Genomic DNA, 23,454 nt, shown 5'->3' on the forward strand with positions numbered 1-23,454 from the left:
GAGTTCCCGCCCCCCTGGCGAGGGCTGCCAGCGAGCAGCGAGCGACCAGAGCGCCTAGCTGCCCTCATGAGATGTTCAGGTGGATCTATGTCATGACGAACCGGGGATGGCGTGGCAAATGTTTGGCGCCCTAACCTCTAAGCCATCACCAGCTCACAAATGAACACGTATCTCATTTGTTTAATTAGTACACAAACAGAAATGTAAAAAATGCAGTTTGTGGTTCTAGGAGGAGCTACATGTTGGAACTATTCATTTTCCTAACTATTTCGGTGCGGTAGCAATCATCAGCCAGACAGAAACGTGAATGAAATGCGAATGTGCATACCTAACCACCGATCACTGATCTCCATTGTTTGCCTGGGGAACTCCTTCTCTTTTGCTTTTGTTCTAAATTAAATAACTAGACACTGTTTTTTCACAAAATCCCTTAGAGTTTACAGGTTTATTCCAGTGTCTGGATCCTCTTTATTCAATAAACTTCAGTTTCTCTCTGTACAACCAGCCTACATAAAAACCTGAAATTACAGGTAGATTTAGGTGCATATGGATGAGTTGATGGCAGCTTGAATAAAAGAGCAAGTTGCAGAGTTGGATTATGTCCACACACAGCCATCTCATTTTTAAAAAGTTTTTGTTTGTGAAGACGACATGCGTCCACAGCAATTCCAGGTTGTTTTTGTAAAGATCTCTGTCCACATTGAAAGACCTGAGAAAGCAAATTGCAAAATCACTTGTGAATCTCAAATTTTCTCTCTCTCTTGCAACAAAACTTCACAGAAAGGTTTTCAGGTGCGTAAATCTGGTACAGAGTGTGGAACAGACTCAGCCCGGTTATTCTGCTGCGTCTCAGCTGGTTAAACCTCTGATCAGTCCCCTCTTGCTCTCTATGATCAGCTACTCTGTGTTGTAATACAGCGGATTTGGGTGTGTGTGTGTGCGTGTGTGCTTGTACTTGCAACATAGTGAGGACTGAAACACATTTTTTACCTACAGAGTGAGAAAAGTGAGGACATTTTGTTTGGTTAGGGTAAGGGGCTAGGGAATGCATTATGTCAATGACGGTCCTCACAAAAGTTAGAAGTACAAGGACGTGTGTGTGTGTGTGTGTGTGTGTGTTGATCTCATTTACATATTTTGTTTCTGTAGTCAGAAAACAGAATGAGTGTGAAATAGTGATTTAATCATGGCTTGTAAATACAACCTGTTAACCAGCAGTCATCTCCAAGCTGCTCTTCTGCGGTGATAAAATCATTATTTTATGATCACAACGTCACACAGCCCCTGAACATGACTGGGCAGGCTTGAAACAAAGTTTTGCAAAAGCTCAGTTTTCCTCATAAACATTAAAACACCCAGCTGGGATTTTGAGATTGATCTGCTCTGGAAAAGCTCAGTTTTTGGGTGAGAAATATCCCAGCCTATATTTTGGACGGAAGGCTTTAGCCTTTATAAAAATGTAAACGGCTTAATGTGGATGTATACTCTTAGAGTTAGTTTAATTTTGTTTTGTTAAAATGTTTTTAATCTTCTAAACTTTTAATATATGTATATGCATATGTATTACATGAGGTCATGCATAATCAATTTAGCCAGCAACGACATTTGGTGACTTCTAGCAACTCTTCGAGCATACTTTACTTTTCATTAAAAATATAACCACAAACATCCTCCAGATTACTTCTGTTTCCACAGCTTTCAGTACTCTGTGTGTATTCTCAAAGAGGGTTTCTTCTATTGATCTTTTTGAAAAGCTGAAACATGATTTCAAGGTATTCGTATTGTGCAAAATCTTCAACAATGGTTAGAATTCTGACCTGTCAACAGTTTGGTAAAAGCAGATTTCAACTTTTCTTTAGATTTGAAAAAAAAGCTTTCACTGTTCATGTGAGATCCAGACATCTGAAAGGAATGATGGACAAAAAAGTCAAGGTAATTAGGTGTGAAATCAAAAATGATTAAAATTCAGTCAGGTTGAAATCGACAGAACAACTCAACAGCTAAAGGAGGAATGAAGGAACCTGAATAAATGTAAAGCTGCAGTCAGAGTGCGGATGCAGAGTGAATGTGAACGTGTACATTCAGAGGCATTATCACATGGCTGAATAGACGAGCTGCCAGGCTGCAGCTCTGACCGCCCACGCCGTCTGCCAAGGTCCCTGGAAACAATAGATACAGGAGACCAGTTCAATAAAACTCTGTGGCCTCGCTCTGCTGAGTTTCAGATCGACACATGCTCCCCGTCAGCACGGTGAAAAAGAGCTGCTGCTGTTAGATCCATTCAGGTCGAACAGGTGGATTAATGGAGCATCAGGTCTCTTTCTGCTCTGATTTGATGACATCACTAACAGCAGCAAAGTATTGACATCCTGGAAATAAAGTTCACAGCCAGTAAATAAGTATTTATGGTTTAAATCTCAAGGGATAGTCTCACTGGAAACATGTATGTAAAGACAACGTAAGAGAGGCTGACAAGAATTGTAATTCTTGGAAACTTTACCAGACCTCTATCAGCTGTCTATATCTCACAGCTGATACTTACAGTATTTTTTTTTTGTTGCCTAAGAATGGCGCTTTGGTCCAGAGTAAGATATTTTGACAACTATAGGACTGATTTCCATGAAAACTATTATAGATATTTGTAGTTCTCACATGACGAATCCGAATGATTTTGATGACCTCCTGAGTAAAGGTCTTCATGTCCACTTTGTTACTAATATCCAAGACCTGACCTGAGATCCAAGTCGGGGTAGGACCAGATCTGGAACAAACCCATGGAAAACCTACCCAAACTCATGGTGCATAAATTAAACCTGCATTGATTGATTTGGGGGCAGCAGAACAAGCTGAAAACATCTGACATATTCTCACCTCATAAAGTAGTTGTGGCTAACATGTTAGCAAACCGATGCCTACTTCCACATCCAGCAAACACAGAGCAACATGATCATCCCATTGGAGTCGTGTTTGTGTTCACTTGTGTTCAAGGAAGTTTTTTTCTTGCCACTGTCGCCAAGTGCTTGCTCATGGCTCTATATAAATGGTGTACAGACAACTATCACTGGATTACTGTGATACTGAAGAAAAATTGAAAACTTGATGATTATGAGACAAGTTCTGAAGCGTTATTTTTCTGATTTCTAAGCTGATTTATGGCTGTTTATTTGCTACAATAACTAATTCCTGTTGTTTTCAGAATGCTGGTGTGTACCTGTCTCTTTCACCTTATGCAGTATCTTTGTCTCACGTCTCTCCCTCAGAGACCCTCCTTTGACTCCACAGTTTGAAAACTTCAAATTTAGATGGACAGACATCAATATCGTCAGCATAATGTGACCGTAGTCAGCAGTACTGTATATAAAGTATGCATTTATTAAAGCAAATGAGCTAAAGCGTTAAACCAACGTTGCCTTTCAGAGACTCGAAGAGTTCTTTATCCTGGATTTGACTGTAACGTCTGTTTTTTGTTCTAGCAGATTGTTTGTTTGTGGGTCATCTTATTGTATTTAATGGCAAAGCTGCACCATGTGTTACCACGAGTTATCATGATTACCGTGTTTGGAAATAATGTGGAGCGAGGATGTTAATTCTGTATCAACACAGATTTGCTGAAGTGAAATGAAGTGAAGTGGGGGATGGAGAGGACGAGGTGGTGGTGGTTGGGGGGGTTTCTACATCCTGAGGGGAGCTGTGGTGATTCATCGCCACACTGATGTGATTTGTGATGCCTTTATTCATGTTTAACAAGGGGCAGAATAGAATCAAACTGGCACCCACTCACTTCATTATAAATCAGTTTTTTTTTGTTGTTGTTGTTCTGCTCTTTAACTCCAATCTGCTGCTCTTCCTCTCGGCTGCAGCAGCTCCAAACTAATCCGCTTCACGTTCGAGACTCTGCTGTCCCCAATGTTAAATTTGCCCTGAAGCGAGGAATACAGCACTACTGTACAATAACAACACACTACAGTGAATACAGCAGCTGAAAGAAAAAGAGACAAAACACGAAGTTTAGGAGGATTAACTGAACATCTGAGTGTTCTTTGTAAAGTTCAAACACTCAATAATCCAACATGTTGGATTTTAATATTTGATTCCTTAATTGTGTCGCAGGCATGAATGAAGAAACAGATTATATATAGTCAAGCAATGTCAAGTCAGAGTATATATACAGATTACATATTGCCTCTCAAACCACCTCCCACGGTAGTTTGAACAATCAGATTTCAATCCGTCCCGAATGCTTCTTGGATGCATTTATTCTTAGCTTTTTTGAAATCTGTGAATTTATCAGTTTCTGTTATGAATATTAGAAATAAATAAATCTACATTGCAAAATATCGCGTGCATCATTTATTTATCCTCATCCCATTTATTCTTTTATTCATTTCTTTGAGAGATGTTCAGCAGATCATTCACATTTTCTCCCCATTTGTTCCTCCCTTCGTTTGAGCATCATTAATCACTATAGGGAATAAAGAAGCTTATTTTGTTAAGTGTGTCAGGTGAGAAACCACTTTATAAGATAATATAAGTACGTAAAACCTAAAAGAAGATTATTGTTTTACATGTTACCACAGTATGTGGCCGTTTTTACACCACTGCTCAGGAGAAATTATGATGGAAACCAGAAAATTGGAAGTTGAGATGAAAAATTTTTGCCTTGTGCTTTCAGATGTTTTTTTTATTATTATTATTATTAAACTTCTGGCTGAGTGTAAACAGTGTCAGACAGCATGTGATTTTAACACTGCAGGAGGGATTTAGTCAATATGGCAACAAGACGTTTGTGTGGTTGTTGTGGTGACGAGCCGGCAGGGAAACTGTGACAAGATGACTCAGACTGAGAGGAAAACCTGCGTCACATTGACAGAAAAACCTAAGAGAAAATGGAGAAGAAACTAGAGGAATAACAGTTTACTGCTTTAAAAGACAACACAGACAGGGACTGAAGCCTTTTTTGTGATACAAAAACAATACTTTGTTTTAACACTTGCATTATTGAGGCTGTTCTCCCTAGAAAAACAGCACCAGTCGTTTCAGAAAATGCCCAAAAACAACATTCGTTTACTTTCAAGCCTCTAAAGGCCATAGTAATTGTGACTCTTGTCCATCATGTGCAAAGTAGGAAGTCAGGTGATGTTACTAGAGAGCAACAATGTCCAGAGAGGGAAGAGGTCAGGGTGGATGGAAGGGTCAACAAAACGTGGGAATATGATCGTTCTCCAACCTCAATCAAGTGGTTATTATTGTAACCATGATGCCAAAGGTCCCCTAACTTTAACAAAGTAGTAATTTTTATCCAAGCCATGATGGGTGCCCGTCCAGTGGACAAAACCTGATGAAGTGCCCTCTAGTGTGCCCTTCCAGTGGAGAAAACATGATTCAGTGCATGAATTGATGCCCCTCCAGTGGAGAAAAACGCAATACAGTTCCATATACTGCACCGCATACAGCTGGTGCCCTTTTTCATTTTTTCACATAGCCTGAGTCCACCATTGTAAACACATGGTTGGTTCTAGCACATTTCATCCCCCACCTCCATTGGTTAGGATAACTGTTTGTATTGCATCTCACATTTTCTTGAAACTGTAGAGAAAGGAGCCAATCAGTAAGCTACAATTCAGACAAACAAACCAAAGGTATGTTAGTCACACTTGCCAATGAGGGATCTAGAGCAGTTCTGACAATGGAAGCGCAGGATACAAGCGGTCAAGCATCAAGAAAAGACTGCTCACAAGCTTAAAAGCACAAGCTTGGTCACGCGATGATAACAAAAATATTGGTATACGTTATTACAGTATTACTGCCCAGTCCTGGTGGAGGCAGGTCTGGTAAAACTGCTGTCCCAGCTAACAGAGACACTTAAATAAATAGTTGTCTTTGTGTTGTTTCAGGAAGTGCAGGGACTCCGGTCACCTTTAACGAGAATGGCGACGCTCCTGGACGCTACGACATCTTCCAGTATCAGATCAACAACAGGTCGACAGCAGAGTACAAGGTCATCGGACACTGGACCAATCAGCTGTATCTGAACGTAAGGACCAATAATCTCAATCTGTCTTATTTTGTCAACATCTGTCGACAAAGAGTGAAATAAGTGAGTCATCACTGAAGTGACACTGACGTAGATTACCCTGAATGACAATGAGGATTTTAACACCATTAAAACCAGATAATGGAGACACATGTAATGTTTCTGTGGAACATGCAACTTTTATCCAACATGGTTATAAGTCAGACTTGAATCAAACATTATGAGTTTACTCTTGACCTTAGAAACAGCAGTTCAACAAAATAATCTCAACTCAAGGTCCACGTACGAGCTTGTTCTGGACCTTTAAACTGGAGTTTGCTCAGTTGCCATGGAACTATATAGGTTAAGACTTTCCATGTTTCTGAGCACTTTTAGGACTTTGTATCTGTGTCGGTTTAAAGGTTTAGCTTGAAGGTTCATTCTTGACAGCAATTCGACAGAACTGTCTCAACTCAAGGTCCACTTACTAAATGAAACATGTTGTTTGCTCCATAAAAGATAAAAAAAAATTGGCGTGCAGTCATGTCTGAAGCCCTGCAGCAGTGATTTGTTCTGCACCAAACAGAAACACATCAGCAGGAGTGAATGTTTTTTTAAAAAGCCAGTAATGCCACAATTTGTGTTTTCCTCAGTCTTGAGAAAAGAGATTGCAGCGTTGCCGCCTGCTGGTCAAGAGTCAAGTCATGAATGCAAAACATTATTCGACCATTTTATGGTGTTTGCAAAGTAATTAAAACTCACATTATGGTCTCATTATTCATAACGAAATAAATAAAGTACAATAATGATAATAATAATATCACAACAGATATTTTAAAAAATTATTACCATGGTGGCTGTGACGAGACCCACAATGCAATTCACTCATTCAATTGTTTTGTTTCAATTGTAGCATAACTGGCTTTGTTAACTCCTGCAATATTTCCTCATAATGAATCCGCATTGTCTCTGTGGGAGTCCATTATTGTGTTTACGTGGACACCTGAGTGTACATTCTGTCCACTGACCAAGGGAATAAAATTCTGCTGTGTTTAAATCCTCCTACATGGTACTCTTAGAGTGTGTTTGTAGTCACTTTAACCCATTTTCAGGTTAGTTTAACCAGTCAGTTAACAGAGCCTGAAGCATCAGTACTGTTGCCTGCAGTTTAATATACCTTGAACTCTGTTTTATAGCTCTCGAAAAGATGTCATTATATGATAATTATGATGTTGCTGAGCTTTGTTCAGCTGCTCAGCTTGAAGATGAACGTTGACCAGCCTGGATCCTTCTCCCTTCCCTCAGATGGAGGCCTTGCAGTGGACCACCGGCGACTCCTCCTTGCCAGCATCGGTGTGCAGCCTGCCTTGCCGGACCGGCGAGAGGAAGAAGGTGGTGAAGGGCGTCCAGTGCTGCTGGCACTGCGAGCGCTGCGAGGGATACCATTTCCAGGCCAGCGAGTTCACCTGCGAGCTCTGCCCCTACGAGAAGAGACCCGACCAGAACCGCACAGGCTGCCAGCCCATACCCATCATCAAGCTGGAGTGGCACTCGCCCTGGGCGCTGTTGCCTGTCTTCATCTCCGTCCTGGGCATCATCGCCACCACCTTTGTCATTGTCACCTTTGTCCGCTACCACGACACGCCCATTGTTCGCGCCTCGGGGCGGGAGATGAGCTACGTGCTGCTAACGGGTATCTTCCTGTGTTACATCATCACCTTCCCCATGATTGCTGCACCCGATGTTGTCGTCTGCTCCTTCCGCCGCATCTTCCTGGGCCTCGGCATGTGCTTCAGCAACGCTGCGCTGCTCACCAAGACCAACCGCATCCACCGCATCTTCGAACAGGGCAAGAAGGCAGTAACGGCACCACGCTTTATCTCACCAGCCTCCCAGCTGGTCATTACCTTCTCGCTCATCTCAGTTCAGCTGCTGGGTGTGCTCGTGTGGTTCGCAGCCGACCCGCCGCACACTTTTGTGGACTACGGTGAGCAGCGCACGCAGGATCCTGAGAACGCGCGCGGCGTCCTCAAGTGTGACATCTCCGACCTGTCACTCATCTGCTCGCTGGGATACAGCATCCTCTTGATGGTCACATGCACTGTTTACGCCATCAAGACGCGTGGTGTACCAGAGACCTTCAACGAGGCCAAACCCATTGGATTTACTATGTACACAACCTGCATCATCTGGCTTGCCTTCATCCCTATCTTCTTTGGCACGGCACAGTCGGCAGAGCGGGTGAGTGTGCTTCTCTGATAAATAATGTACTGTCATGTTTTATGTAATGTTCAGCCCTCCAACAGAATTTATATAGAGAGGGGAGGTCTCTCCCCTTTCGCTGTCCCCCAAGGTCCCCATTGGACCTTATTTCAGAAAAAATACATACGGTAGTCAACAGTGAGAGACAAATTATTTTTTGATCCCATTTGAATTGTGCCATGAATTATACATATGATGTTTGTCAATTCAAAAGAAGTCAAGAAAGTCGCAGTTTGTCGTAGGTTTGTCGTGGTACCATTTAGTTTTGTGTGAAACCGTTCAGTGAACTACATCTCTCAATCACACAATATGCGTCCACAACACAACATGGCCGTCCCTTGTAACGTTAGCTTACCTGCTTAGCTGTTTTATCCAGCGACTCCTGGTCCTTTTATCAGCCGGGAAGCGAAAAAACGAGCAAGACCCGTTGCTTGTGGGACTTAATCCAGTACTTTCTACATCCATGCACGAAACACACGGGCATCATAGCTTCAGCGGCTCTGGGTAGCTTGTGGAGAGAGGAAGTCATGACGCCACTTGCACGACTTTCGGGTGTGTAGTCTTTCTAATTACGGATTTTCACAGTCTTATACTTCAACAGTTTCACAACAAACTGTGACTTTCTTGACATGCAAAATTCTTTTAAATTGACGAACATTATATGTGTAAATCATGGCACAATTCAAAGGGGATCAAAAAATAATTTGTCTCTCGCCATTGACTACCGCACATATTTTTTCCGAAATAAGGTGCTATGGCGGTTCACCAGAAGGGGAGGGACTTCGCCTCTCTATATAGAAGAGATGCTACATTGTCAGCAGCATCTACATTTATTCACACACCTTTTTGTCTGACACTGACGATGGCATGTTGAAATCCTGTAGTTTGTGATGTTGAAGCTCACAGTGCTGATTTGAATCAAGCTACTTTACTTTTACCTTTCTACCTTTTCTTTTTGGGGGTATATTTGTGAAAACTACATTTTTTTTCCAATGTGTTTTGCAAATAATACACAAAGAGGTATCCTGATAAATATTTACTTATATCAGTAAAGCTCCATTACTCTTAGATTTTGTGAGCTAACAGGTCTGAATCATGTAAAAGGTAAACATCCACACCATGATCTATGTAAAGATGATATTGTTATTGTATTACAAGGTAGAGCTAGTTAATATTACAGTACTATATAATAAGGAATATATATCTACATATATAGATATATATTTCTAAAAACCCTAACTATAGAAGCTAACTGTAGAAAAACATTGACAGCAGCATAGAGGTTAGATTGTCTATTGTTCATATTTTCAAACCATAACTGATGTGTTTGACCCATGTAATGTTATCTCTGGTAACGTTTGCTGCAGTTGCTGGAGTGTAAACTTCCCCAAATCCAATAAAGAGCAGAACGCTGGCCGCTGGTTAGCCTAAACTCACACAGTTGTTCCAGTCCTGAACAGGACTTTTTCATATGTCTCCTGTAACCCCAGAAACTAATGTAGTTAGCAAATGATATTTGATTTAAGTTTTGATTTGATTGACTTGTGTCCCCCAAAGCACAACATTTAACCAAACAACCACAGACTGTATAAAATATGGACGTAGTCTCTGTGACATCACCCATAGGTTTCTGAAGAGCCAGTGTGGTGGCTCCGGCCGTCATCATCTTGGCAGTGCCTGACGCCGCCGGCTCCCAGCTAATTCAAAATGGGCAAACACGTGGAGCGTGAGTGGAGCTGAGGCGGGCCAAATGAAGCCTGGTTGCTGAAACCAGCCACCTGCGACGGCAACCACCTGTCACTCAAATCGGTCATATCCTTAATTATGCATAACTTTAAGCCTTAATATAATGTAGAGTTGACACTTGTAGCCCAGAAGGTTGCTGCTTGCAAACAACAAAAAAATACTAAAAACATATATTAAATCAGACATGACAAATAAGTGGATGCAGTGCAATCAATTTAATCATTCACTTTTACATTCTAGTCTACTTAAAACCTACTTACTTATATATATATATATATATATATATATATATATATATATATATATATATATATATATATATATATATATATATATATATATATATATATATATATATATATATATATATATATATATATATATATATATATATATATATATATATATATATATATATATATATATATATATATATATATATATATATATATATATATATATATATATATATATATATATATATATATATATATATATATATATATATATATATACATATATATATATTCCTTGGCATTGGAAGTAGTCTACAGCAATGCTAGCTAGTACTATAATTAGTAAGCTAGTTAGCCAGACATGCTATCATTTGCAGCTTACATCAGAGTAGACAAACACATGTTTAATCCATTCCTTACGCTTTTGTTCTTGTGTTTTTGGCTTGGGAATGGCACTAAAAATATGACCCTCCAAACTCTTTGGATACTGACTAACTCTTTTACAAAGAGACAAATACAAAGCTTAATGAGGACGGGAGTCCTCACAGCAGTCACAGGGGCTAAACAGTTAAATAAGGTAAATAAATTCCTCCAAACTGAAGGCTGGCTGCTTGTGTAAACTTAAAACTACAGTGTCTCATTTTCTGTCTCTACACATGTTAAATACAGAGGTCTATTTATTTTCAGAGACAGGACTGTCTTTACGAACCAGAGTTAATACACTGTTCTGACTGACTGATTGACGATTGATACGTTTCTGATCACCACAGGCACAACCCAGCCTGCTCTGCTGCCTCTTGACACAAAACTAATTAGAGCAGAATTAAATTTAGCACATTCAGACAACAGTCTTTGGATTGAGTTTGTTGTAAGCGAGCTGCCAGATGGAGGATTTTGCTCATTATCATGTCTGTGGGGAGATCTAGAGGACAGGTGGAGCGATTCACAGATTTCCTCTAAATATAGTTTATCAGTCTTTCTCTGCTGCTACTGTTCACTTACTGAGGATATGGAGCGTTGTTTTAGATTTAAACCAGGAACACTTTGCACAACTGATAATAACCCTAATGTGGATATGGCATCTGATTTTCAAGATTGTGAGAGGAAAATCAGTAAAAGCAACATGGTGCTTTGAGTGTCAGCCTGAAACTGACGGGAGCTGATCTGAAGAGTTCTGGACAGGTCGGGCTTCAAAGTCTATACAAAGTTACAAAAGTCATCCCATGAAATCATGTCAAAGTGATTTTCAAATTTACAATTTACTGTTAATATTATTTTATGATGAAAGCGAAAAAACCCCCAACCCATTTAGCGGGACCCCTGCCCCTGTGGCCTAGGGGTTAAGGTACCAACCATGAACTGCCTTGTTCGAGTCAGGGATCTTTGTTGCATGTTGTTCCCCATCTCTCTCCCCATGTATTCTGTCTCACTACTGTCAAAATCTCTATTAAAGGCATAAAAATGTTTCTTTAGCCTTCAAGCCTCTGAGTGGGCAACTTGATGTACAAGATTGATTGACAGCTGAGCCAGCAGCAGTACCGAGAGACAATTAGCCCTTTTTCTACTGCAAGAACTTAACTTTAATCATTTAACAATCTTGTGAGACTTTGAAATAAGGTTCTTCCTTGTGTTCCCACTTAACAAATCGGAATGAACAAATGTTTCAGACATACGTCATTAAAATGGTGAATGGGAGATGCAACCGGGGAGAGAAAGAAGGTGAGCGTTGAAAGCCCCAAAAAGCTAGCAAGTGGAGCTTTGAGCTGAGGTTATTTTGTTACACAGTCTTAAGAACATCTGAGTAACTCAAATGGTCAGATTTGTTCTGATACCCTGATCTGCTAAGGACTAGAAATGTTCGACAGCAGTTTGTTGTACCTTGGTATTACTTACCCAGCAGATTCATACTGAACATTCAGACATGCTCAGATGAAGATTACATCACCGTCCCCAAACAGACTGAGATGTCACATCAAGCAGCCGGCAGCTTGCCCCCCCACTGAGGCTTCAGAGAACAGAAGTCTGCAGACAGAAGCCCCTTCTTCTGCAACAAATTTCAGGTTTTTACTGAAAAACTGCAGCCAAGAGAAGCAGAATACATTTGACTAAGAAGAACATTTCCTAGTTCATTATACAGAGAAAAATGAAATGTATTCTGTATTTTTCTGTAATCACACAGCAGACAGACTGTTTGTATTAAGGCCTTGGAGCATCCACACTGTTAATTGTAGAGAGAAACACAACAAACACCTCAGGCCTTCTTATTCATTAGTCACTGGACACTGTTGTGTCTGCTATTCGACTCTTTATCAGCCTGCTGCTGCAGCTCAAACTGACCAGTCCTGCCTGCTGTAAACATGTGAATAATGTGATGGGTTTCATATTTCAGACCAGGTAAATCGATAAACACCTGTGCATCAAGTAAACATTTGAAATTTTAATCCAACTCTGCTTCCATTCATGTCTGAATTGATTTATTTTGTGAAATCATTCAGCCAGAAACTATTCTTTTGCCTCGACACGGGATGAATAAAAAATAACTTTGTATAGCAGTGATAGCTGAAGATGAAGGTATGAGAAAACAAATTTTACCGAATGTTTAAGCACTGAAAGTTTAAGTGGCAGTTGAAACAGAATCCCAGACAGTAAGTTGTGAAGTTTAAATGGCAGTTAAAAAGTGTTAACTTGCTAAAAGAAGTTGAACCTGTTGTGTAATCAGTGAACAAAGTTGAAGATTCAGTTGAAGCTTAGGTCTGGTAAATGGACTGTACTTATATAGTGCCTTTCTAGTCTTTCTGACTACTCAAAGCGCTTTTGTTCAAGTGTTGAGTGAAGTGTAAGCACTGACAGAAATTGGAATAAATTGTGTATGTGAAGCACAGCGGATCTTATTGTAGTTCTGAAAACAATAAGTGCACAACTTTCTTTACTTAACTAACTTTATTTGTAGTACTTTGTTGTAGTTTGTACTGTATGCATTTAGAGTAGAAAAGGCTACAGTTTTGGAAGAAAATGTGCATGTTCTCACTGAGTCTGAAGTTCTACCTGAAGTTGAAGCACTGAAAGAAGTTGAAGTGGCAGTTGACACAGATTTAGTTAAAGAAGCTGAATTGGCAATTAAAAAGAATTTCAGTTTAGGTGTAATCGCTCAATGAAGTGGAAGTGTCAGTTTAAGTGTAATTGCCCAGTGAAGCTGAAGTGTCAATTCAACAGTAAGCATTGGGTGAAGTTTAAGTGAAAGGACTGATTCAGTCAAAGGTCAAGCACTGAAAGCAGTTAAAATGTCAAACAAACGGAATTGCTGAAAGTGAAAGGGTGCAGTGAGAGGCAGGAGACTGAAGAAACATTTAAGGAGTTTTATTCTCTAGGCAAAACAAAGAAACCGTACAGCCAGCAAGGCTATCTAACTAAGAGACTTGGTGACCATCAAACTACAGCACAGAAAACAGTAAACAGAACTAAGCTATACTTTTCTATTGTACTCACAAGTGAAAATGGATTCCAGAATCAGCAAACAGAAAACACTAACAGGGGGTCTATATATCTGTTAGGAAACGGGTGAAGTCAGTGATTAGACAAGGAAGTTATTGGCTGGAAGTTCATGCTGGAGAAAGCCTTCCCACAACTGTGGACGGGGGAGAAAGAGCACTCTGGATAGCTCCCTAGCTGCGCCCAGCAGCAGGATCAGCACCTTGGAGAGCACCGCTCAGGCCTAATCACTGACTGCAGTTGAAATGCAAGCGCTGAAAGGAGTTGAAATGTCAGTAAGGTCTGTATGTATGACAGTTAATGAGGTTCAGGTGTGATTGGTCTCTTAATCTTTGTCCTGTATGGACATCAGGTGCAGGGTTTTCTTCACCTAGCTCAGGGTTCCTCATCCTTCCCAAGCACATGAGCCTGTTTTATATCCCAAACAACATTGTTTAGGTCCTGAAATTCTCATAATAGAGATCCTAACAGTATGTTTGTACTCTTCATATGGATGATACAGAACAGTGAAAACCACATGAAAATCAAACAGCTGGTGACTTACTATGTTTACAAGCAGAAATCAAAGGTAATAAAAGACTGAAGTCATGTTGGAGTTGTTTTTAAAGCTAAATGTCAACAGTCAGGAAATAGACAGCATTCAGGGCTGTAAATACACAGGAGCTCAGAGGTCAGCCTGTTCATTTAGTGAGGCATCAGTTTGGCCTTTTCAGTCGCTGTAACTCCCACTCTGAAGATTGGAGCTGCGTAGAGAGTCTCAGCCAAGTTCAGTTTATCATCTGCAGATAAAATCTGCAGCTGCTGCACTCAAACAACATGAGTGAAGAGAAAAAAAAACACAGAAAAAAAAAAATATCCAAACACAAAACAACGCTGTCAGTAATTTTTTGTAGATGCATTGACATGTGTTTGTCATGATCCAGACAAAAGATCCAGATACAGATTACAAGTTAATACCAGGTGGAATCAGAGTCTTAGTCCTTTCCATGAGGTGTTATTGTGTCCACCCTCTTGTACTGACAGCCTGCCAATACTTCACTGTAACATTGGGAAAAACGTATGCAAACTCTCCTAGAAGTTTTTACACTGTCGAATTATTCAGAAACATTTTTGCTTTCCTCTCAGCATCCAGAAGTCGTCGTCTCTATGCCAGACTCCTCCAGATTTATTTGAGTGTTTTTTTTTTTCATCTATCAACAGAAAAGTTTCACTCCATAATGCTATATATCCTGTTTGGAGAAAAATTATTTCCTGGAGTTTCATCATCATAACGTTTCTGACATACAGCGACTGTAAAGCTGGAGGTAAAAATTGTATCATTTTGTCAACAAGGACTCTGGTCACTGCTCCCTGCTCATCTGTTCTGGTTTTGTGCATCACTGCTTTCCTGACTTTGAGGGGAGAAATGTTTACAGAAGGATGGCAATTTTGAGACTCCAGTATAAAACAAATGAAACATATTGAATCATTCCTTTTTAGCACCCTTTCACTGATTGAGATTGTTATTGATATTAAACAGGTTATTGATATCCATGGATGCAATCGTTTACCTTGCTTGTGCCCTGTTTACTACATGGAATGCTCAATGGAACAGCCAGTGATGGAAAGTAACTGTGTACGTTTACTCAAGTACTGCATCCAAGTAAAATTCTTGAGGCATTTGTACTTGGCTTTAGTATTTTCCTTTTCTGCTACATTCTTCTTCCTCTCCACTACATTTCAGACACAAATATTACTCCACTACATTTATCTGACAGCTGGAGTTTCTGGTTACTTTGCAGAAAACAATTTGACATACAATGTGCACGATAAGTTCCGAAAATATGATGAAATGTTCTTGAATAAAAAACCCAACAGTATATAAAGTAGTTAATTAGCTCCACCCACAGCAACAATAAAATGCTACTTACATGTTTATGCATTAGTAATAGTAATCCAGTAATATAATACATATAACACTGAATGGGGCCATTCTGCATAATGAGTACTGAATTTTGTAACGTATGTACGTTTTGCTGATAATATCGTGCTTGTACTGGAGTAGCCTACTATTGCCGTACTGTTACTTTTACGTAAAAGATGTGAATACATCCTTCACCACTGGGACGAGCATGTGGCTGCAGCTTCTCTCTCCTCTCTCCTGAGAGTAGTTTAGTTTCATTATATTTTCACTATATTAGCTCTTCCTCTCTCTCCCTCTTTCTTAAATTGAGTTTTCTTGTCGGAGACATTCAGTCTGCTTCAAACTAACAAATTCATCACAGTGTGCTCTGACAACGTCTAAAGTGTTTCTACCTGTTCTGAATGTCCACACTGAAAGGTGGAGTGAAAAACCTGCTGTCATCGTGTCTGCTCCTGGCCGCCTCCCACTGCCTCCCTGATCTCTCTATCAACTCTTTTGTATGTCTTTGAAAGTTTCGACGTCACGAATCATACAAACAGTGATAACACTTTCAGACTCTCCTCGGAGACATTCATGTTGTTGCACTCGGCTGTTCACATGATAAACAATAGAAGTAATTGTGTCAAGACTGGAAAAAAAAAAAAAAAAAAAGATTGAGAGACGTCCAAACCTCGCCTCCTTTCACACCTCCATACACCTGGCTAATAAATGGTGATTGTTGAGTTGTCTGTTTCAGAAAGTGACAGTAATTCTCAGACGCAGCTCCCCTGTTTCCACCTTCGGGAAGGTGTGGGCCGGCAAAAAAGTTGTGTTGTGTAGATGCATTACCTCAATGCTCAAACACAAGAGATTCAGTATCCTTAGCAACAAGTGTGTTTAGGTGTGCAGTCGCAGCTGCATGTGGGACACTTTGAGGGCAACTTCAAGTTATTGCAGAGTCATTAAATGGAAAAAGGAAATTATCAGAATCAGAAATACTTTACTGATCCCTGTAGGGAAACTCTTTAGAAAAATTACCTACCTAATAGTGAAGTCACTGTGATCGCAGATAGGTGTCACATCTGCTGCAATTTCCAATTTCAAAACCGACCTGCAGAAAACTTCCCTGACCCTGACGTGCATAAATTAAATCTGATCTGAAAAGACACCCAGAACCAGACCAAAATAGATCCGAGGATAATTGGACTCTATGCAAAATGTGGTAGACCTGAACTAATCAGCTGATCTTTTAGGTCAGACTGCGAATCTGGAGCAGGACACTAACTCGCTGACATTTACAGTAGCAGCAGCAATCGGCCGTGCAGCCGACAGAGAAGAAAGCCAGAGAATGACTAATAAGCACATCAGAGGGGCTGGGCCCTGAACGCAGCACCGGCTGCCCAGGGAGGCGTTTACATTCACAGGCAGGTAGAGAAGTCAGGGCCGCTGGGAGAGAATCATGCTGCCTCCATGCATAATGAACCAGGCTTTGATATTCAGCCAGAGGATCCCAGAGAAGATTAACATGCAGCTCCACCCACAGCAGCTCCTCCTGGGAATCCAACCCCTCTGACCTCAACCGATGAGCTACTTTATCATATTAATATGCTAACGATGCTATTATTAGTTTTATTATCAGTGTCTACAACCACTTCACACTGCCAGGATTTATCTGGGAGAATAAAAATCACACTAAAATACACTTCACTCCTGTCTGACACTTGTATGTTATATCTCCAGGTGCAATAATCCCAGATTTTATGAACCACACAAGATGACATTTAAAGACCACAGAGATGTAAATTAAACAGGTATATATTTTCTCTGTTGATGGAGCTAGGCTAGCAGTTTCCCCTGCTTCCAGTCTTTGTGGCTAAGTTTGGCTAAACATGTTCTGGACCTATCACTGTACTGGACAAACATAGATGACCAAAATGTTGGACTCTTCCTTTAAGGTGAATTCTCCCAGTAATCAGAGTACTGTGGTGAATGTAAATGTGGATCAGAGTGCACCAGCTTTCTGAGCCCCTTATCACTCACCCCCCTTTTCAGAATCAGAATCAGAAATACTTTATTGATCCCCGAGGGGAAACTCTTTTGGAGGTGATCCACCCAAATTTAAACAAATGGACTCTTTTTGATCAGTGCATCATTGTGATTGATTTAGACATATAGATTTCGAGGATTTATGATACTGTTGGATTGTCAGATGTCACATTTTTAAGGTTATAGTTGGACTGTACCAGGATCATTTCAACTCTATGGTATGTAGGTATGTAGTTTTTATATATGAAATCACTTTTCATTAACACTTTCATCTTCTATTACATAAATGTCTAAAGATGGGACGTCCTGCACACTCAAGTGGATTAAAGCCTCCACAGACATTATTCGTCCTACAGTGCTGATTCTGGCAGCAAAATGAGTGACAGTAGCAACAGTTTGATCCTGATTGAATCCTGATTCTTCTCCTTATCCCTCCTCATTGTTATCAGACGTCAAGTGTGTTCTACTGTATCTGAGCTAGTCTGAGTTTATAATGGTCTTAAACAATTATTCATAATAAAGAAAATAAGAGTTTTAAAAATAAATACTAAGAGTTTACAGCCATGATAGTGGCGTTCCTTAGCGGCTAGGGGCTGTGCTTAGAGAAAGTGGTGCTTTAAGCTTAATGCCAATGTCAGCATGCTTACATGTTAACAGTTGCAATGCTAACATACTGATGCTAAGTAGGTACAATGTTTAACATGTTCACCATTTTAGTTTAGCATATTAGCATGCAAAAATTTGCTAAGGCCGATGGAAAAGTCATTAGTTTTGCAAGTGTGTAGTATTCAGTATTGGACAAATTGTAATTTTGACCTGATGGTGGGATCATCAAAGTCATTACAGTTCATCCTGAAGGGGACAAAAATGTCTGTACCAAATTTCATGGCAATCGATCTGATAGTTGTCGAGACATTTCACTGTAAACCACAAATGTCAACCTCTTGGTGACGCTAGAGGAAAAGTCAGGGGATCACTGAAGTCAGCATGATTCATCATTAGGATCATCAGTGAATCATGAATATCTGTATTAAATTTCATGGCAATCCATCCAATAGTTTAGACACTTCCCAGACGTGTTCATCTGTTGGTTTTTTTCCTGGAAGAAATGGGTTTCCATAAGTGTCAACTTACTTTCACAGTGATAAACACAGTAATATCTAGTAGTACCTCAAGCATGGTCATAAATTACAATTAACACAACTGGCCATGTTTGTGAGTGGGAAACCAGTGAGGGATCATCACAAAAAAAAAGCAATCTGCACTCAGTGATTTTTGTAAATTTCACTAAAACACATTTGAACACAGAGATGTACGGGGAATACAGTGCTTAGGTATTTTTTTCTACAAATGTCATCATCTCTTTTTTTCTAAAAAAACTTAATAAAACTGCAGTTTAAGGGGGTTTAAGGCACTTTAGCTTCCCTCCAACAAATAACAGATGAGTAACATTAAAACTGCAGGAACATCCAGATTCTTTGCCTTATAACTGGATCTGCCTGTGCTGGAGGTTTCACTGAAGTACAGTACAAGCTGTGAGTTGGATTACATAAATGCCAACACCAAATATAGACATTACCTCAAAAGTTATTTCCGTTTGAGGTACAGTGTATACTTTTGTTTGAGAGAAAGGGCCAAATTTAAGAATATACTTCTGAGACATATAGAAGAGTTAGTGCTAATGTGGATCCATGAAACTTGATCACAGCAGCATATTAGTTCAGTAGATTTACAATATTTGTAAATGTCCAAAAACATCAGTTTAGATCAACATGCTGCAGTCGTCTTGATGATAGTGTTCATCTATTAGTCGATTGATATCTTCCAAACGGAGGGGAAATTAGCTCATTACACTGACTATTCTAGTGTTGTATGATCCTGCCTGGTTCATCCACCTGGTGTCTTCTGTCCTGCAGCCTTCTGCTGCCGTTCAGAAGAAAGATCTGCTGCTCCAGTTTCACTCAGGCCTCAGCTGCTCTCAGATCAGACTCGCACAGTCGTGAGCTTTAAACCAGCTCTGCTTTGATCATGCGGGAAGGTGGCGTCCAGGTCACAGAGACAGAGAGCTGTACAGTCACAGGATTCACCCTCCATTAACCTCCCAAAACTTCATAAACTTCCCCTTTCAGTGGATTTAAAGTTTGATGATTCTTACACTGAGTGAGACCTAAGACTTTTTTATGGCTGCACCTTTCCATCAGATTGAAATATTCTACATGTTGTGTGCATCATTTTTCCCCCAAAAGAATCCAAAAAAATAACCCATAATCCACCTCTTTGCTGTCCTTGTTAAAATTTGTAAGAATTGGGGGATTTTTAGGAAATATGCCTTTAGGTTCCGTTATTGATTTCCGATGGTGAAGTTTGGAGCTCCTCCTCTGATTTGTCAACATACATATGCAGTGTTTACTGTAATGCACATTACTATTCCATACAAATTATTGCAAGAAAACTCGTCTCACACAAAGTATTGATCATCGTAAATCTTGACCTGATGATGATGCTAGATGAAAAATCAGGGGGGGCAGAGTGGAATGTAGGGGCAGAATGTATCAGATTTCATGGCAATCAATCCAATAGTTGTTGAGACATTTCACTCAAAACCACAAATGTCAACCTCATGGTGGTGCTAGAGGAATCACCATGATGCAGATGCACATACACACTCGCTCTGCACATTCTCAACTCATTCTCCACTCCCCTGTGTTAGCATGCAAGGAAGATACTCAATATTAAAGGACTCGGATCAGGGCCAAAAAAACTTGAGTGGGACATCCCTTAATGTGACTTTATAAGACTGAGTGGTTGTTCATGAGTCGGCCTTCTAGCACTTCCTCACCTTTCTCCTTTACGCTTTCCTAAAACATGTCATCAGACTCCTCTGACCTTCACACTGTTCGTGGCGTTGGTTTTGCAATAACAGCTTGTGTCGGAGAGGCCACATAAATCACTTCAGAGCTTGTTTTTTCTCTCAGGCCCACAAATGAGTTTATGCTTCACTGTCTGTCATACATTTGCTTGATGCGTCGCTGGAATCACCGCTGTCGTTGTTTTGGGCTCTTGGGAGGAAACTCACCATCTGTCGCCACGTTCCCTTCCTTCCTCTCCTCTCCTCCTCCATCCTGGTGGCTGAGCGGAGCCCCACCGAGGATTCCCCGCTGTCACTTTGACACTCAGTCAGAGGACCATTAACCCAGGCCTCACTCAGTCAGAGGACCATTAACCCAGGACCATTAGCCCATACATGAGGCGGTTGCCATGGCTACGCGGGTGGTCTCTGAGCAGTGGTGGTGGTAGGCGGTGTTGGGAGCATGTGCGCAGGTGTGTTGTGACAGATGCTGGAGGACGGAAAGAGGAAACAGAAGTTTCTGCTGCCTGGTTGAGCTCTGCACGGTGTGTGTGTGTGTGTGTGTGTGTGTGTGTGTGTGCGTGTGTGTGTGGTTGAGTGAGCTTGAATCATCCTGCTGCAGCAGACGGTTGGTTTTTACCCCAAAATGAGTTTTATCAGCATCAACGGTGGCGATGAGAGAGAATACAAACAACACTTTAATGATAGCACGCAGATGCTCTCTGCCTTTTACCCACAATGTCCATGTGGCAGCGGCAGCATCTCGTTTTCTGCTCTGTCACGACTTTGGATGTATTTATTGATAAGTGACATGTTTGTTTCTGTGCCTTGTCCTCTAAAGTCTGTAAAGCAGCAAAATAAATGTTATAGTTTTCCCTGATAATAATAATAATAATCACTATTCAGGAAATACGGATACTAAATAAAGATCAGATGGTGTGCTGCATACAGTCCTTAAAAGTCCTAACACAAAGTACCTGTTACCACATCGATCAGAAATGAGCTGCAAACGTGTTTTCAATCCATCTCCAGTGGACATGAGGGGTTACACAGTCAGGAGAGTCAGAAGAGTCTGGAAACATTTGGAATATTTTATCGACAATGCAATGCTCAAATGGCTTTGAATACAGTTAAATAAAGCGTTTTGCAGTCTTACAGTTTCTTGGTTATATTCTGGTATATCACTAGTTGCTTAGATTTTTTTTCTTAATGACTAAATATGTGTTCATTTAATAATTTAAAGAAAGACTATGTAACTTTGACTGAACATGTCCACTGTGGCCATAAATGGCAATTACAAGATGCTAAATGCTAATCAGAATCAGAAATACTTTATTGATCCCCGAAATATATACTGTACATAGTGTACACATACAGTAGTTTAACAGCATAAGTAGAGAAGAGTCATAAAGTCAGTGAACTGACTCAGTAATGCTAGTTTCACAGCAGTATCTGTCTAAAGTTAGCCAACACTAGCTAACTTTAGCCACCATGAGCTACTGGTCATACCAGGCCAAGTAAAAGTGTATTAAAGTGAGCAAGGATGCTTTTTATTGCTCATGAATTCAACTTTTCATTTGTAATAGGAAGAATGTGGTATTTCTTTTTTCAGAAGTTCCAAGTCTTGCTTTAAGATGTCAATATACAGAATTATATTTATACAATAGGCCTGATTACTGATTACTGGGCCATCATGGAAACAATTAGGTCAGTTTCAGGTGAAACTAGGCAGAGTAATCAACAGATACTCAGGTAGACTCCTTCCTGAGGGCAGGGCTTATGTAACACAGAGTAGCTTAAATTTCTGAGTTCCTGTCCCATTTTTTCACTATTGAGAATGACTTCCGGATGGGAGGCGAAACGTCTTATATTAATTAATAAGTGTCATATTGCTAACCATTTCTTTTATTTATCTATGTGACGAGATTTAGCTGACAGCAGCAGTCTGTTTGGTACAGGTTGTTAGTAAGGTCAGGTAGCCATGGCGGAGGAGTTACGCTGTGCTGTTGCCCAATCAAAATACAGAACACCTGTGATTATAAAGAGAGTAATATTGCTCCAGTCAGGGTTCCGGTTCAGAGTGTGACATTGGATCAGGTCTCTAAATGCCTCCTTCTGCCAGTAGAGACTCAAAGTTACACTGAGAGCCTTCACAGCACACTGCAGACAAAGATAACAACACAGAGAATCAATAAGTCTCATAAACGCAGCACGGAGCCTAATGGTGCGTTCAGGGTCATCTGTCAAACTGAGATGAGGAGAGAGAGAGAGAGTCCTGGTGTTTCTCTGCTCTGTTGTTGATCCCGTTTAAAGGCAGAGATTATCAGTTAATGATCGTCCAACTGCTCACATGATGGAGCTCTAGCAGTTAAACAGTCCACTACTGAAAACATTTATACGGCTCACAGTTAATGGGGTGAGAGGAGGTGGAACTGCAAGAGCCCTCTTAGTTCAGTATTACTGTTTAAATGGTTTAAAAGCTTATATTTTTTTCCCAGTGTGTAAAGTGTTTTTCTTCTAGTTTTGCCCGTAGGTGTGAATGTGAGTGTGAATGCTTGTCCGTCTCTATCTGTCAGCCCTGTGACTGACTGGCGACCTGTGCTGGGTGTACTCTGCTTCTTGCCCAGTGTCAGCTGGGATTGGCTCCAGTCCCCCCCAGCCCTCTAAAGGATAAGCGGGTATAACTAATGGATGAATATTTTAGTATCCACTCACCACTGCTAAAAACACTTTCTTTTCTCTAACAGTTTTTAATCACTCATTATTTCTTACTTCCACTTTGTCATTTTTGTGAGCCACTGTCAGTGAAACTAATCACTTCCTGCAGATGTTCCACATTAAAAGTTTTCCAGTGGCTCAAAGGGCTTAACCTCGCCCTTTCATGATAGGCTTTTAATGTGTAAAAATTTGCAGGAAGTGATCGGAAAAAAAA

General features: G+C 40.4%; 1 protein-coding gene across 1 annotated transcript in view; it reads left to right on the plus strand.

Annotated features, from left to right (window-relative positions):
- The window catches only part of LOC122874707 (metabotropic glutamate receptor 8-like), a 128,602-nt gene that overhangs the window by 99,049 nt on the left and 6,099 nt on the right, over positions 1-23,454 (plus strand). The window contains exons 8-9 of the mRNA XM_044192938.1: positions 5,895-6,034; positions 7,319-8,254. Coding sequence (XP_044048873.1) covers positions 5,895-6,034; positions 7,319-8,254 — 1,076 coding nt within the window. The remainder of the gene's footprint in view (positions 1-5,894; positions 6,035-7,318; positions 8,255-23,454) is intronic.

This window comes from Siniperca chuatsi, linkage group LG4, assembly GCF_020085105.1.
Source record: "Siniperca chuatsi isolate FFG_IHB_CAS linkage group LG4, ASM2008510v1, whole genome shotgun sequence".
Classification (NCBI taxonomy): domain Eukaryota; kingdom Metazoa; phylum Chordata; class Actinopteri; order Centrarchiformes; family Sinipercidae; genus Siniperca; species Siniperca chuatsi.